Source organism: Misgurnus anguillicaudatus, chromosome 13, assembly GCF_027580225.2.
Source record: "Misgurnus anguillicaudatus chromosome 13, ASM2758022v2, whole genome shotgun sequence".
In the NCBI taxonomy this organism is placed as follows: Eukaryota; Metazoa; Chordata; class Actinopteri; order Cypriniformes; family Cobitidae; genus Misgurnus; species Misgurnus anguillicaudatus.
In genome coordinates, this window is record NC_073349.2 from 13,968,937 (window position 1) to 13,986,625 (window position 17,689).

The 17,689-nt window shown below is 37.0% G+C and overlaps 1 protein-coding gene across 2 annotated transcripts in view; it reads left to right on the plus strand.

Annotated features, from left to right (window-relative positions):
• The window catches only part of nol4lb (nucleolar protein 4-like b), a 108,296-nt gene that overhangs the window by 25,858 nt on the left and 64,749 nt on the right, over positions 1–17,689 (plus strand). For both annotated transcript variants that reach the window (XM_055187314.2, XM_055187315.2), the window contains exons 3-4: positions 1,594–1,705; positions 5,828–5,937. In XM_055187314.2, coding sequence (XP_055043289.2) covers positions 1,594–1,705; positions 5,828–5,937 — 222 coding nt within the window. The remainder of the gene's footprint in view (positions 1–1,593; positions 1,706–5,827; positions 5,938–17,689) is intronic.

Consider the following 17,689-nt stretch of genomic DNA (forward strand, 5'->3'; position numbering starts at 1 on the left):
TGTTTGTGCTGCACCCTCCAGCTGTGGTGCCAAGACCGCCCATGTTTGTTTGAGCCTCATGGGAGAATAGAAAGACATAAGGGAGTTACAATGTGGGGGTTTGCTCTTTCTCTCTCTCTTCTCTCTTTGTCCAGTTTCATGGCAGAAAAGTGAATGAGAGAAAAATAAGGAGAAATAGATGAAGAATAAATTATAGATAGTTGGCGAAAAAAGGCGAATATAAAACAAAGCTTTATATTTAGTTGAGCTTTAATAGGTCGGAGATGTTTTTCAATAGAAATCAGAATCGTTTTTGTTGATGATAGTTCATGATGAAGTTTGACTTGCGATGTTGTGAGAGTTTTTGTGTATGTGAATCAAAATATAACAATATTTAGTGAATGATGGTGTATGTGATTGAGAGAAAAATAAGTAGTAAACAATTTAATTAATTTGTAATGTTCAAAATAGTCAAAAGTAATTGGTTGTGCTGATTCACTGTTAAAGGAATATTCAATTTTCTTAAAAGAAAAATCCAGATAATTTACTCACCACCATGTCATCCAAAATGTTGATGTCTTTCTTTGTTCAGTCGAGAAGAAATTATGTTTTTTGAGGAAAACATTGCAGGATTTTTCTCATTTTAATGGACTTTAATAGAGCCCAACATTTAATACTTAACACTTAACAGTTTTTTTCAACTGAGTTTCAAAGGACTATAAACGATCCCAAACGAGGCATAAGGGTCTTATCTAGTGAAACGATTGTCATTTTTGACAAGAAAAAAAAAATATCCACAACTTTTAAACCACAACTTTTCGTCTAAATCCGGTCGTGATGCGCCAGCTGACCCCACTACGTCACCGCAATACGTCATGATGTCAAGAGGTCACAGAGGACGAACGCGAAACTACGCCCAAGTGTTTACAAGTGTGTTGAAAGACCGTTCCTACGTTGTTGTTTGTCAACTGATACTAATTAATGTCTTTGTGTCAGTTTATTGTTTACAATGGTCCGCAAATTTGCGTTTTATATATGTAACACGTGACCTCCCTACGTCACTACGCATTTCGTCTAGGTCCGGTCCAGCGCGACCTAACCTAAAAGTTGTGGTTTAAAAGAGCATATTTTTTATTTTTCTTGTCAAAAATGACAATCGTTTTGCTAGATAAGACCCTTATGCCTCGTTTGGGATCGTTTATAGTCCTTTGAAACTCAGTTGAAAAAAACTGTTAAGTGTTGAGTTAAGTATTAAATGTTGGGCTCATTAAAATGAGAAAAATCCTGCAATGTTTTCCTCAAAAAACATAATTTCTTCTCGACTGAACAAAGAAAGACATCAACATTTTGGATGACATGGTGGTGAGTAAATTATCTGGATTTTTCTTTTAATAAAATGGAATATTCCTTTAATCGATCAGAAATTCATCCTTGAGGAAATTGATTTATACTCTAAATCACTGATATGTGCTGGGTTCCTAAATATCTTCAACAAAGGAAAAAAACACCAATTACCTCTGACTCTGAAGTGTCTAATACACATTTTGTAGTACGAGTGGATTTGACAAACCCTGAACAAGAGTTTAATACTGCCTGTGTGTTTATGTGTGTCAGATAGCAGAGACGTATGCGTTCCTGCCCAGAGAGGCGGTGACCCGTTTCCTGATGAGCTGTGGAGAGTGCCAGAAGAGGATGCACATCAGCCCCAGCGGAGCAGAGTTCAAAGGTATCAACAATATAACGCACAAATCCTCAGACACACACCAGTCCAGATCAGACCATGAGCAGAACTAAGATTTTGTTTAGGTAGGACAACATGCTTACTAGGATTTAAATAGCATTAGACTTATGGACCTTCTGGTTTTAGATGTATGGTATTTAATGTATACAGTTAAAAGGGGTAAATGTTGTTCCCGAACCAAGCGATCTTACTAACAGAATCATCTGGCTGTTGCAAGTGTATGGATTTATATATAGTGTTAAATCTATTGAGAATAGTCTTTATGTCTATATGGACATTTCTATTACAGTCTTTAAAATCAAAGAACTCCACAGAGCCAACAAGACAAAATGCATTCATACATATTCATACTCGAAATGTATCATTAGACATGTCATTGTCTTTGTTAGGAAAATCCCATCTCGTCCCCTTTGTCCCTTGCCTACCCTATAACAAGGTCCCCCCACAACTGTGTGCCAGCCTGAAGCTAATGAACCCCATTTAGCCACACCTCCTTCACACGCGCGCGCACACACACGTATCCGAGGACCCTTTGATTAGGCTGTAGTCACCGGAGTGTCCTGCTAGCCTCCATACACACTGCAATTAGCCCAATTACAGGCCTTTTAACAAAGAAAATGCCTCTGAAACGAGATTATTTCTACAGAGAGAAAATGAGACGGATTGTGGGTGGAATCCGTTGGGGGAGGAATTTGATTGGGGGATTTTCAGTGAGAAAAGACAAAGAGAAAATGGCAAGGATAAAACTAAGCATGCTATCACAATGACTGGTGGTCACAGGTGGTCGCAAACACCAAAGGTCATGGGTTCGAAGGGTATCAGGGATTCATGGGATTCATGGGATTCCGTGTCCTATAGAAATGAATAAGTTGACTTGAATGCATTTTACAGTAAGTTGCTTTGAATAAAAACGCTTACCAAACACATACAGAGTGCATCTCAAATCTAACAGTATGGGTTAAAAGAGGTATTAACCTTTGGTCTGGGCAAAATGGTAATAAAGGTTACAAAAATTCCCAGAATTTGGACTGTGGAATGCATAATAGTGAATTCATCAATTTATACATCTGTGTTAAATGCTATCTAACAGATAAAATGATATTCTGTTGTAGTCCTATTTAGATATGGGGTTGTTTATCTTATCTGTGTGTAGTAAAAGCTTTATCCACTTTCTCAGATTGCCTATTTTTAATTTAGTAGCTAATATTAAGTGTGTGTTGATTTGAAATAAATCGATAAAAAAGATTGTTTTACACACTCAATTTTGTTTCCGCTCCAAAATCTTTTCAACACTAGAACTAGAAAAATTATTTAAAACGTTTGTTACGACACAATCCCATGGCAATTCGTACATGTTTATGAAGCGGCTAGTTTATGTAAAAATTTGTATGATCTCATTTTAACGTGTTATTTCATTATGTAATATGTAATGTTTTGGACCGTTAAGTTGTTGGGATAAAGTTTCATTCGTGCTTTGGTAGCTAATTCGTATAAATTTATATGACCACATTGTCTTTGCCCCTGTGATGTTGGGGCAGGGTTAGGGGTTTCATTATTGTTTTTTGTTTTTTATGACAAGCGTATGTTTTTGTACCGAGCCCCTAAGGGGACATGGAGCAAAAATTAACTAAAGTTTAGTTTCGCGTGAAACTATCGCGCGCTCACGTGAAACTATCGCGTATGCACATGAAACTAACGCTTGCTCACGTGAAACTATCACGTACGCACGTGAAACTATCACGCGCTCAAGTGAAACTATCGCACGTGAAACTATCGCACGTGAAACTATCGTGCGCTCACGTGAAACTATCACGCGCTCACGTAAAACTATCGCGTTTAGTTTCGTGTGCTCACATGAGCATGCGAAACTAAACTTTAAAAAAATCTGCACATGAAGGTTTCGCGTGAGCACATTAAAGTTTCACGTGAGCACATGAAACTAAACTGTAGATTTTTTACTGCAATGGCACCTTAGGGGCTCTGTATTTTTGCACAATTAGCTTTGTACGAATTAAATTAGCCAACTCATATAACATGTACAAATTCTTGTGAGATCAGGCTGGTTTTTGTATGATTCACGTTCTATGGAAATTCCATATCATCGCGTGAATAGGTACATTTTGAATTATATCATTTGTGCATTATTTTATACTACTTTTTAAATTATGCCAATTACATTTTTAGGAAATAGCAAAATAGAGTTTATTTCAATTAATTGATTTATTTGAAGTATTAGTCACAGGTGAATGACATGCTACTGTATGTGCTTTTATATGGTTTGGTAAACAATGACCTTGAAACTAAACTCTAGGGGTAAAATATCTGGTAATACAAAACATATTTTTTTGATACTAGCTAGAAACGATTGCCAATCAAAATTACTGCCCTCAAACATTCTGCTCGCTGTGAGATAAACAGAGAAAGAAAAAAAACATCTCCTAGGTCTGAACTGTCAAAGCCTCGTGTCAACGTTGGGCTTTAGGTTGGGTGTTGCTCATAAAGAGAGCAGCTAATTGGCTTCTCGCCCATGGGGGTGCTCAGACCTCCCCCCATCCACTCGCGCCTCTCAGCTCCAGCAGCCCGTACCAAAGTTCAGAGCTGAATTATTAAAAGTAATTAATTACCGTACACTCACTTTAGATTTAATTGACACTCAGTCTGTGGTAGACATCACCTTTTGTATCCACGTATCTGCTATAGTGTAGCTTGATGCAGAGATGTATAAATAGTAAAATGATTATTAGTAACACATTGAGGATGTAAGTTTGAGTATCTGTAATTGATGCTAGCTCTTAAGGAAATGCTTCACACTTTTGTTTTATCATTTTCCTGCCTTATTGTTTTCTGGGTAGCCACAAGTGCAGCTCTTGTAGCTGTGAAGATTTACTGTGAGGAATTTATTGATGAGTTGATAAAATGTGTTAATTTAGCTGCCCGACATATCCTGAAGTCTGAATATTGTATTTTGTGTCTTCTGTTTTGTGTTTTTTTTTTAGTAATGCGTTTGTGTTAAATCCATATGAAATGAGAAATAGGTGATCAATAAACAGCAAACAGCTCATCCATTACTGACAGACTGTGTGTGTGTGTGTGTGTGTGTGTGTGTGTGTGTGTGTGTGTGTGTGTGTGTGTGTGTGTGTGTGTGTGTGTGTGTGTACGTGCATGCCTGTGTGTGCATGAGATTTTTAGCAGGTAATGGGCTGCTTCATGGCTCTCTTAACTCAAAGCTAATAAAATCCATAAATTAAGTATGTCACATGGTCAAAAAAAACTTAAAACCCTCTAATATCTATCTATCTATCTATCTATCTATCTATCTATCTATCTATCTATCTATCTATCTATCTATCTATCTATCTATCTATCTATCTATCTATCTATCTATCTATCTATCTATCTATCTATCTATCTATCTATCTATCTTGAGAATTTGTTGCAGTATGTATGTTTGGGCTGTAGATATGTCTACGGTTGTATTAGATACAAAGAAATAAGTACAGATACTGACACATACAGTGCCAAATAAGTAAGCAACAACTCTATCATATTATTTTCACCATTTTCATTATCATTAGGATCTTTACACATGTACAGTGGTTTTCATACGACTTAGAAAAAACACAACAGGGGCTTTATGGAGGATGGAGGGAGGTGGGTTCGAATTTTTATTGGTATTTCTGTGAATAATTATAATTGCAGTTTTGCACATTATATTACTACAATAAGGCCTTTGTTTGGTATTGTTAATTAGGCAAAGACTTTGCCAGAAAACCCTGGGGTAGATACTGCCCTCTTGTGACAACTCGGATATATAAAGTACTCATGTTCTGTACATATGTGACCCAGTCTGTGAAAACCCAGCTAAAGTCATACTTTTTTTGCATAATGTAAATAATAAACCTTGATATCTTTAATATTTTCTGAGAAGGTCATGTCAAAGATTGAAATGAATGTGAAATCAATGAGTGAAATAAAACTTTGATGCTCCAAATCTCATAATTAGATTTTGAGACTTTAGCCTGGATTTCATTTCTCTGTCTTGATAATAATGTCACTTATTTTTTATTATACCAGTGTTTAATCTCATGTTTGTAAATCTCTTCTCAGAGAACAATCAACCAACCCATCTGACCGCAGACCTTATAGACTACAACATGCCACTCACGACAACCTACCTGAAACAGAAGAAACTGCAATGCATGAACAGGAACGAGCAGGTATAGGACAACCGTTCTCATCTCCTATACAGTCATATGACATACATTCAGCGTGCAGGCAGCCGTGTTTCATTTCAATCCACCCAGATGGTGCAGAAATCACTGTGGGCGTTGTGCATTACTGACAGGAGGTGCTGTACATTGCATCTAAAGTAGAATTAAAGAGTTGTATTTAAACACAAAGTTATTCAGTATTGTCACATTTTATAGTTTCAGTGTACATTCTTAATAAGCGGAGATGTGAACTGTGGCATGTTGGTCATTCGTGGGTGGGGTGGGTGGATGTGACTTTGTGTGTTGTATTATATTTAAAGTAAAGTACAGTAGGCAATTCTTTTCTAATTAACAATTGTCGTGAGCAGCTGGTTAATTACCTGAGGTGTGAGGAAACCGGTAAAGTGCCAATTTATCATAGAAAAGTGGACTATTCTTAAAGTAACGCACACCTTAGTATATATAGGCTACACATAGATTAAATATATCTCGCTTGAAATTGTAAATCATTTTTTATGTTTGCATCAGACTTACTGTACTTGCAATCATTGTGGGCGTACTGTAATTTCGAAATGAATACACATCTGCAATGTGAGAAATCGCAAGAAAGCAATTGACTTCTGCTGGTGTGTTTGCTCAGGTTATGTCTTTTAGTTTATTAATTTTTACCTCAATATGACAAAACTCTTTAGTTTAATATTATGGTAAGATTATCATGCATGCTCAGTGTTGGATGGTGGTCTACTATACTGGCGGTGTCCCCATCAGGCGTAGTATGACTTTCTCTGTCGTCCAGCTTCACCAGAAAGACTAGCTTAATAAGTCATTCTTATGGTCCACCACTAGACCAGCACCTAACCTGCCATAAACTAGTATGCATTTCTCACATTAATCTTACACTTTATTCTGGATTTTATTCTTTGTACAAGAGGGTTCACTCTCAGAAAACTGAAGGGAGCAGACAGGAAGTGAGCGTGAGGCACTTTCCGCAAATATGGTACAAATTGGTGTCCCGTTACTTTTAAGCATTAGAGGCACAAATCACATCAAATGTCTGTATCCCCTAAAGTTGTTACTTTGGCTGGTACCACCTCTTTTTAGAGGTTCTGGATTTTTTGGCTCTATTCTATATTGCATTGCACAATACTACATGGCAAATAATGTAAGAAAAGGACAGCACTCACAGTTCAAATTGCAAAATAGCGTTTAATCGCCAACAACGAACGTTTCGGGCTAAACGCCCTTCTTCAGCATGTAATGGCGATTTAATCGGCGTAAATAATCTTGAAGTACACTGCATTATCCAAACTCTGCTGTTTTTAAGTTATTGTATGAAAGAAATAAACACATTTTAATAATTTATAGATTTACAGGTAACTAAAACGGCAAGCTCTTTTTGTCACAAACCTGTCAAAATCAGCGATAGGCTAAAACTATTATCCAATTGCTTTCAACCCTCTTACCCATTCTGGTTTAGTTGTTAGGATTCATAATTTACATTTCACACTATTTTGGTAGTTGTTAAAATCTTAAAATAAAGAAAAAAATAAAAAGAACTGATTTGAGCTGATTAATAGGTTAACAAGCATTTTCTGGAGATTTATAATGAAAAAGAAAAAACCGTGAAGATATAGTAGATAAATAATCTGTATGAAAATGTCTGAAAAACCTGAGAGTGGAAAGCACAGAGGCTCAAAATAAGCAGAGGAATTATATATGCATGAGTACAAGAGCGACAGTACAGTAACAGAGGATGTTACAGGGAGGCTGACCGGCCCTCCAGGACGTGTGTGCCCAGCTCAATTCAATAAAGAAGGAAATTAGCAGCATCCTTCCTGTTGGCTGCTCTCTCGGAGGGTGGTGGAGGAGATTAAGAGAGGGGGAATGTTCATTATCGTTTATGGGCTTTTTTCTCGTTTGCCCCAAACTCATCTCATTTTCTCTCTCACTCTCAATGTTCTCCTTTCTCTTATGTGTTTCATTTATTGTAAGGAAAGGATTTGGGATTTTATAACTTTTACATTCAGAATCAGCCGTGTTCATGCCTTAGGGCTTTGGATGCCCAGTTTTGAGTTTTAAAGACAGTATTTTAAAAGCAGTATTATTGTAGTTGTAAAGTGTTAAATATATTTTGTTTGTCAAACATTAGCAGTGTCACTGCTAGCTGTTTAGATGGCAAAGGTGAAATGTTTTGCAGTGTCTGGAATGTGTTGTTTTTGAGATAGCTGTATTGTGCCATTTTGTCTGTAGGTGGCAGATTTATCAAGCAATTCAGACAATTGCTAACTACATAAGTGCTATAAAGACCTCATCTAAAGTTTGTTGTAATGTTGACAGATTATTTTATTGCATTTTAAATGTTTTAACATTTTTCAAGTATATGTGCATTTTACATTTTTTATCTGACAAACCTACATGAGGTATTTATTATATGTAACATTTATGCTCATTTTAAAACATCTTCTTGCTCTTCAATCATGCTTTGCTATTGTAAATTTTATATAATGTTGATCAAAATGTATGGGATTTTGGTTATTGTTTGTGTTCTAGCTCAGAATTAGATTTTTGATTTTTATATTACTTTGAATTTATGGACATCTTTTAAGGACTCCATTAGTGAATCATAAATCAAAGTGTGTTTGAGCACTTACTGTAGATGTTCACTGGATGATTGAGACAGTATCAGGGTGGAGAGTTTTCTGTATTGATCTTTAGGAATAGAAGAATTGTGATGATTCTGTGTTCATTGTTTTTTTTTTTTATGAGCTTTGGACCCAACGCGCCCCTTCATTTTAAAGCATGAATAATTAAATAATCAAATATTTTCCCACGCATTTGCAATCAGTTGTATCAATGTATGTACATGTATTAGTTCCTATTTAACCACTTATCATTATGTGGGCATTGATGGGACACTGAGCATACTAAATTAATGGAGAAAAAAACAAACTTACGAGGTCCGGCTCCCGGAATACTCGCAAAAATAACATTTCACTAAACACAGAAAAGATGTTTCCAGTAATTCTAGTAATTCATTTACAGTGTGCAAAGATGGAAGCAAAAAGAAAAAGAGGGAAGGGAGGGGAGTGCGCTTAAAATGGTTTTGGTGTTTCTGTACCTCACTGTACAAGCACTTATAGCAGGGCGTGTGACGTCAGTGACCGCGGCCCCGCCCCCATCTTCAGGGCTGAGAGTCGCGCGGAAGGGGCTCGCGGCCGCAGTAATATTGTTGCAATATTAAACGGATAGAGACTGAGGAGACAGCGGCTCTGCAACGAGGGGGGATCTTAGAAGATTATTAAAACCAAATTTCTTCCACCAGTGAAGGTATGAATTCAATTTACCAGACATGACTTTATTATCTATATTAAAGAGCTGGTTTTATTTTACCTCAGCAGCGCAATATCATTTGTTTACTAGTGCTGAAGTGCTTACAAGAGGGTCGCTACTGGTGTTTATTATTTCAATTAGGGTTTAATGCTGAGTTACAGCATCTGTACATTTTCTGTTGAGCTGTTAAAATGATATATGATGATTGTATGTATGGTCGTATTAAACCTGTACATAACAGAAACAACGCGAGTGCCGGTCAAGTTGAACATTATATCGATACAGTAGCGTTAACGTTACAGACTAAAGCAAAGTCATATAGCTGTAATGTGTTCGGTATTGCGATAAATTTGCTGCTGGATGCCGATTTGTGATTGATATTGTATATCGTCAGGGGTTTTTCTTAGGAATTGTAGTTTATTGATCACCTTTATTGATACTGCACACTATACTGCATTGTTGATTGATTGACAGCTGCTTTCTGACAGCAGGATTTTTTTAGCATTTATTTATTTTGCTGAACGATTATAAACCCACACTCATGGCATTTTTTCCAGTAGTTTTAAAGTTTTTACATTTTATTATGCATGGTCTGGTTGTTGATTCCTTTGCAGTAGGATGTAATCAAAACTATTGTTGGTTAATAAACATAGTTTCTATATAAAATATATATGCACACCACGTGCCTTTTGCTGTTTTTAAAGCAGTGTTGGTTTGGCAGGCGGTTGTTACAGCTTCCATACATTACCTGAAGGCCTATAACTGTACAATACATATCTATAACTACTTACAATGTCTCTGAAAGTGCTTTTGTATCATTAACCCTAATCATTTTAACAGAATACCCCTTAATCTTGTATATATGATCGTTTCACAAAAAATCATTGTCAGCAGGTGGTTTTGCATACTACTGCGTAAGTCTGATTATGTCCAGCTAAAGAAATATGACACTGAGTCAGACAGCAAAATTCACATTTATTTCTTATCTTGCTCCACTCTTTATGTGACATTTCACTCCATTTTAAGCATGACACACTACCCCATTTCATTTCACAGAGGCCGCTTTGACATCAGGTTCTAGTTTTTAGGCTTAACGTCCGTGCAAAGAGGAGAAAAAGGGTGCACGGCCCATCTTGGCCGATGAAGGGTTACTGGCTTTAAAACTGCCTTTATCATCCTCTGCCTTCTGCCAGAGCCTCACAAGGATAAAGCTACCAAAATAAAATCACTTTTCCTGACCCTCGCACCAGCCTGTCCAGAAGGAGGGAAGCTCCCCGAGCCATAATCCCTGCCTAAATCCGAGCTGCATGGCAGTGAGGATCTCTGTGCTCCTTCTCAACCTCCCGCACAATCCCTCTATCACACCAACCCTCCCTGTTCCTCTCTCTCTTATTCTCTCTCTCCCTCCTTAGGTCTATTGTTCTTTGTATTATCCCTATGGTATTTCAGTGACTGGCTCTTTGCTCCCTGGCTGTTTAAGAGGGTCTGTACCATCCTCTGCTCTTCTCCAGCTATTACAAGACACATCAAAATTCCCATCTGGGGTCCTAAGATGTGCCTTTTTTCAGTGCAACTGTTTCTGTGTCCCTTGGGTCTTTACGGCCACTTGTTCTTCCCCACAGATGAGACTTGGCTTGGCTTAAAGTCGACATGAAATCAGAATTCATTCTATTTAGTTTCTTAAAAAAACAGTTTTATTGTAAAAGATTTATTGGTGCATGTTAAAAGAAAAATATGTCTTCGTAAACTTTTATCAAACTATAATAACATCTGAAACGACTTGCCTTTTTGGTACAGTATACCTATTTTTAAAGGGGACATATCACGACTTTTTCCATGTTTAAGTGCTATAATTGGGTCCCCAGTGCTTCCATCAACCTAGAAGATGTGAACAAGAAAAAACCCAGTAACTTAGTTTTGGTGAACCATTCTTTGCAAGCATCTGAAAAAATAGGTAATTGAAAATTGGCTCCCCTTGTGATGTCAGAAGGGGATAATACCGCCCCTTAATCTGCACTATCGAACCAGGGCACTGCCATTTAGTGCAGAGATCAACTCATTTGCATTTAAAAGCATACACCCAAAAACAGCACACACGGGTTCTTGAAATCCTTGAAAGTTTGTGAATCTGGGGGAAAAAAATTCAAGGCCCTGGGAAGTTTTAGAAAATATATACATGCATAGATACAGGTCATTGAAAGTGCTTGAATCTATTTTATGCAAGAAGTTTTCTGGGGGGAAAAATCCATGCTATTCCCTGTGTATTGTAGGATAATATCATAAAAATTCTAGACTTTTTAAGCACACGTGCTAAACTGTTCGCTTTCAATGCTTATATCTTCTGTATGCGAATGTTGATTCATACCAAAATGTTTTTTACATAGTTGTGTTTGACACATGAAAACGTCTCGGGTTACGTATGTAACTGTTGTTACCTAAAAAGGGATCGAGACGCTGCCTTTCCCTTGCCATACTTCCTGCATCCCTGTAACGCCGTCTTTGGCAATATTATAGATAGCGATATACTTCCTGGCTCCCGCATCACCCCGTCTTTGTCGTTAAGCCTCACCATTGGTTGAATTTGATATACACATTCAGACGCACTTACCCCTGGAGCCGTCCCCAAAGTTTCACCGCAGTGACGCAGCGTGAGTTCCCTCGAAAGGGAACTGTAACAATGTATCCTAAAACGTAACACGATGTAACCTTGCTCTTACTTAAAAATGTGTCCCCACATTTAGTCTTTGTATTTGAAGTTAACTAAGGTGTGGGAACCCTGTCCAAAGCAGTTTTAAACATGTTATAATAAATTATATGTGGGGTATTTTGAGCTAGAACTAACATACGCATTCTGGGGACACCAAAGATGTATTTTACACCTTAAAAAAGTCTTTTGAAATGTCCCTTTTAACTCTTTCTCCCCAATGGCCATACAGTACAGTAGGCGTCTTTTCATCATCCTGGCAATTCCTTTTGGATAAAATCATGCCCTGGACAACTTTTTTCTATCAGAAATAATTCAAAATATTGCCACTTTACAAAACAGTTGTTTCATGTCAACTTTAAAATTCTCCCCCAAAATAGTTTTGTGCTTTTATAATCGTCGCCAAAGTAGAAGAAGCTGTTATGAGCTTAATTATTTCTGATCATCTATTTGCATCTATACCACTGAGCAGTCTATTGTCATTACATACAAGTGTCCAAACCCAGTATGTGTGTGTTTATATAGTTATTACTCTCCTTTTACAGCTCATGTGAGCGTTCAGCTAACCAATGAGACGCTTTCCTGATGATGGATCCCCCACCGTGTAATTTCCTGTCTTTTCACGGCTCGTTTCTTCTCAGGCAACGTGTGCCTAAACCCGAGGGGGAAATCTAGGATGTGACATACAGGCTCCTTGGTGCCCTCGCCGCTATTCTGCGCTTGGCTAGTGCTGCCTGGGGTTTCACTGTATGTAAGACTCAACCAGCATAACGCCAGACAGCCTGCGCTTAACCAAATGGTCTTTTGGGTGGCTTCCCACTGAAATGAATTTCCTCACTGGTTCAGGCTGGTTATGCTGGTTTGGTGGTAGGTTAGATGACGACCATTAAAATGTGGCTTGTGAAAATCAGTCAATTAGTCAAAGATGATATAGTTTCTGCATCCCTAGTGAATAGAGAAAGTGATGATAGGGTTGACTTCAGATTTAGCAGCGGCAGGGCGCTATCAGACAGAGTGCACTTGTATTTTATCGTACTTGATCTTCAGCCACCAAGCTGAGCTGTGTCTGGTCTGGTGTCACAGAGGGACTGAATTGATCATGGCCTTTCTGTCATGTTAAGGGAAAGACTAGGACACTGCGGGCACAGATGACAGGATCAGTAGCAGAAGTCATTTAGACACAGTGGTGGCTGGCTGCAGAAGACACATTAGGAGGACATTCATGGCTACCGAAGGGCAGGACTGTGATTGGTTGCAGAGGTCACAGACCACATGTATGCCCCCCTTCCCTGCTGACCTGGAAAAAGCTATTGTCATGAAATATATTTTACAGGACGTGAGGTCATCATGTAGTCTGGTTTAACTAACCATTATTATGGTCAGTGAAACTCTGTTTAAGAGGATATCAGAACATGTTCAGTATTTGAGCATATTGTGATGTTACTTTGGATTAGGGCTTGTATGTTTCAGCATGCTGGTCCTTTTTCCTTTTCGAATAATGAAAACGAATCTTATTGTAAACTAGAAATAGCTTCATTTAAACTCCTAGCAGTGGTATGTCTCTTTGGGAGAAAACTATGCTAAAAGAATGTATATTTTTGTCGTACCTCAGCAGAGAAAAGTTTCAAAGGAGTATGTGTTTCATATGAACATCAGACTCTTCATTCAACAGAAAAAATGAAAGAAAATTTTAATTCTCCCATTAAAGCTTTCCTTTTAAAAACCACACTCTTTTTAAAAAAAAACCTGTAAGAATGTCAATACAGAAAGTAACAGCATATTATACAGAGACAAGACATTGATTTAAAGCTGCTATTTAACCATTGATACAATGAAGCACTCTCTCGGCTCATTTTGTGGGTGTTTTATTCAAAAGTGAGCATGCATGTGCCCTCTTTTCTCTAAAAGCTTCACCTTCTGCAGTGGAAATTTCCATGATGCCTGGCCCCCAAAACTTTTTTTTTGTGAAATGCACTTGTTGTACTGAGGCAAAAGGATGGTGATTCATTAAACCTCAGTTGTTAAAATGTTAATATCTAACCTGATCTCACAGGAAAACGTAACATTAAATATAACTATAATGTACAATTATTAGAAGAAAAAACGCACTAAAGTGCAAGAATGGGATGGCACGAATTATAAAGGAATTAGCAACCGCGTACTTAAGTTGTTCTGTGAGATCTGGTTTGATGTTAACACCTCAACAACTGTTACAAATTGTTATCAGATTGTGTTGTAATATTTGATAAATGACTTTTTGTAAAATGCAAAAAAAAAAAATGCTTGGATTGAGTTTATTGCTGCCTGGGCAGAATTGAACTATGTATATTAATGTAGTCAGCGAAGCACATAAGTTGGCATAATGTGTGAAAGGTTCATAGTCTAATTTTTCACATTCTGTTATGCCATTTCTGACATGTAAATATTATAAATTAGCAGCTGTTAGTTTGTTTCAGTCAACATGTCAGATTTTATGCAGAGTGTGGTATTAAGCATTAAAATACATTTACAAACTGTTGCCTAGTAATTGGCTGTCTATAAATGTGCTTATGCTTACAAAGTCCACTACTACAGCAGGGCTACTCAAACCATAATCTGAACATTTTATCATAAGACTATTTTAATTGACAGAAATATTTTTTCACGGCTGGACAGTTAATGAAGCATCCACAGGATGTTTGTGCGCAGGTGATGTTATCCAGGCAAATGTTACAAACACACAGGTGTTGTGTCCTTATGTGGCCTTAAGCTGAAAAAAGTATTTCTTGTGCTGCATCTGTACACAACTATAGCTCACAATTTTTTTAAGGATGCTCCTAAACCGAACAGTTTGTGGATGTTCTTGTTCTGCCAGCATTGATTCTCTAACAGACGTAACATTTTTGATAGTAGCTCCTTTAGTTAAAAGCTTTGTGTGAAGATCAACTAGACCTGAAAGTCCTTTTAGCTTGTGGTAACTTAAAGATTGCCTTAAATAAGCAGTCTCTAATTTTTCAACACTTTTTATTTTATACCATTTCTAAGAAATTATGTTTCATGCTCTGGCATTTTTTCATTAGTTTTTTTTTCCAGTTAGGTAATGTATAGTTATGGATGTGATCATGTCATTTATTCAGCAGGAAACTATAGATAGAAAATACTGTATGGGAAATTTGTGTGAAAAAATCAGATTTTTTAAAGTTATCAGATTTGTCGTTTTAAAGAATGTTTATTATAGATATTCATGTGAAAATATTTATTGTATTATTATTATTATTAACTTATTCATTGCCAGCCTTTTTTTTTTTTGAAAAGTTGCCGGCCAGCATTTTTTGTGATTTTCAGAAAAATTTCACAAAATGCCTTCCAGGAAAAATTTATTTTAAAAATATATAAATATATATAAAATGAAAGAACAGACCCGCTGCTTTCAAACAAACAATAAACAAACAACAAAAATTTTCCAAAATAATTTTTTTTAGCAAAAAGCTTAAATAATTGCATTTTTGTGAATACATTTTGTTAGCGATCAGATTCAGAACGATTATCAAAACATACACAGAGTCTAAAATTAATAAATAATTTTTTACTTCAGTTTTTTAATAAATTGGGTAAGTGCGCCATCTAGCGGATAATCGCTATATTACAGATAACCATAAAATCTCATCAGGAACATGTTTTTTATGCAAATGTTTTCTCCTAATTGACGAGATAACTCGTCAATGTTTATTGTATAACTCTTCAATGGCAGGGAAAGTGTTAACTTTATTGTAGGGCTGCATGATTATGATAAAAAATATTTTCATAATTGCAGATTATTCGCCTTGATATTGCGATTATTGATGGTTAATAGATTTTATGTTGGACACGTCAACTTATCAATTTTAAAATCTCGGATTCACCACTGTATTTGGTGCTCAAACATACTGCCGAAACGCACAAAAATGAGCAGCTGTAATTGAGGTTTTTGGTGATTATGTAAATGTTTCACCCGTAATTGTAATCCAGATTAGTTTTTCGATTTAATTGTGCAGCCCTACTTTATTGTATGTTTTTGTGCATGCATGCATGCATACTTTAAGAATTCTTCCCTGTCTGCCAGTGGTCAACAAACAGTTTGTCCCGCCCCAAGCTTGTCATGTATTGATGCAACATTGCTAGGCCAGTCTGAATATTTAAAAAACAGCTTTATGTTTTATAAAAGCATTTACAATTGACCTACAGTACGGGCTTACTTACAGAATACTGTTCTCTGCATATAACACTGGTATATAAGAGAGTATTTAACATGAAAGAAATGACACGCTTCATCTCTTACAGAGGAGAACGATGACCCTGGGACACAATTTCATGTCCGTTTCCCCTTTTCAGCTTTTGTTCTAAGGAATAATGGGCCAGGACTTAACCGAGCAAGCAGATTTGGTTTCGTCGCTCCTCACAAAGAGGCAGAGGGGCATCAGCAGGCAGAAATAGCCCCCCTTCCTTTCGATCAATGAAGGTCCAGTCGGAATCATTGATCACAGCGTATCTTTATGTAATAGAATGCTTTTATATATTTTTTGCCTGTGGCTGACACCGGGGTGTAATATCACAAACAGACACAGATTTCTATCACCTTTGCACAAATGACATTACAGGGAGCTTTGAATGGCACAAGTGTTTTTGCATGATTATGTATGTATGGCGTGTGTCAGTGCTGTTTTTTCTCTTCCCATGTGATCAATATTCTGCAGTGGAAGCTCATGGTTCCTATATGTTAATTCTCATTGGACATCATCGCGTGAGCGTGTTCACAGTGCGAACTGATATGAATGTGCAGGTTTACATAGAAACATGGCGCTCTTATCAATTCGTTCACCTTTCTGCGCTGAGATGATGCAGTGCGTTTCTTTAGGTAGCTATTGATCGCTCCGCCCGGCTTGCAGGAAGTCGACAGAAGAGGGCTCATGTAACACACTCGGACATCTGTTGGATGTGAGAAACACAGGCAATGTGATTGGCAGCTGTCAGTAGGGAACATGGACAGATTGTATGACCTTGTGTGCGGTGGATGTGTGAGAATGTGGACGTCTGTTCTGTTTCTGTCATGGTTTGAGTTCTTCTGCTTGCTACTTCCAGTTACTACGTACAGTTTTTAGCGTGAAATAACATAAAGCACACATTTACAACCTATTTTTCCAAATGAAACTTGAAATTTGATTGAATTGTAGTTAGTAGTGTATTACAGATGCTTAAAGAGGAGAGGCTGACATCTAATAAGTCTTTTAGGTAAAAATTCATTTTTCAAAGATTTTTTTCTTTGATGAAAGATTATGAAATTAATAGTGCAAATCATACACAATCATGTTATTTAAGAAAGTAGACAGGGTCGCTTTTAATTTTATGTTGAATTGATGTTTTATGTCAAACTATAAAGGTGTTTTCCATTACGAAACACGTACCTTTGTGTCCAGACAGAAAATGTATAGGAGCTTTTTCTTTTTATCAGTTTCATTTTGCAGTACTTGATCAGTTTCCATGGCAGCACACAGATATTCTTCACATTTCTCCTTTTATATATTTATATGAAGTCTTTAAATTTATTTCTGTATTCATTTGGAGCCACGTCGCCGTCCTTGCCTTGATAAATATCAGGAGTAAGAGAGAAAGGAACTAACTAGATTGAATAAGATGAGATGGAGAAAGGTATCACACTATAGCAATACATGCAAAACAATCACACAATTTAATTCATTTCAGTTTAAT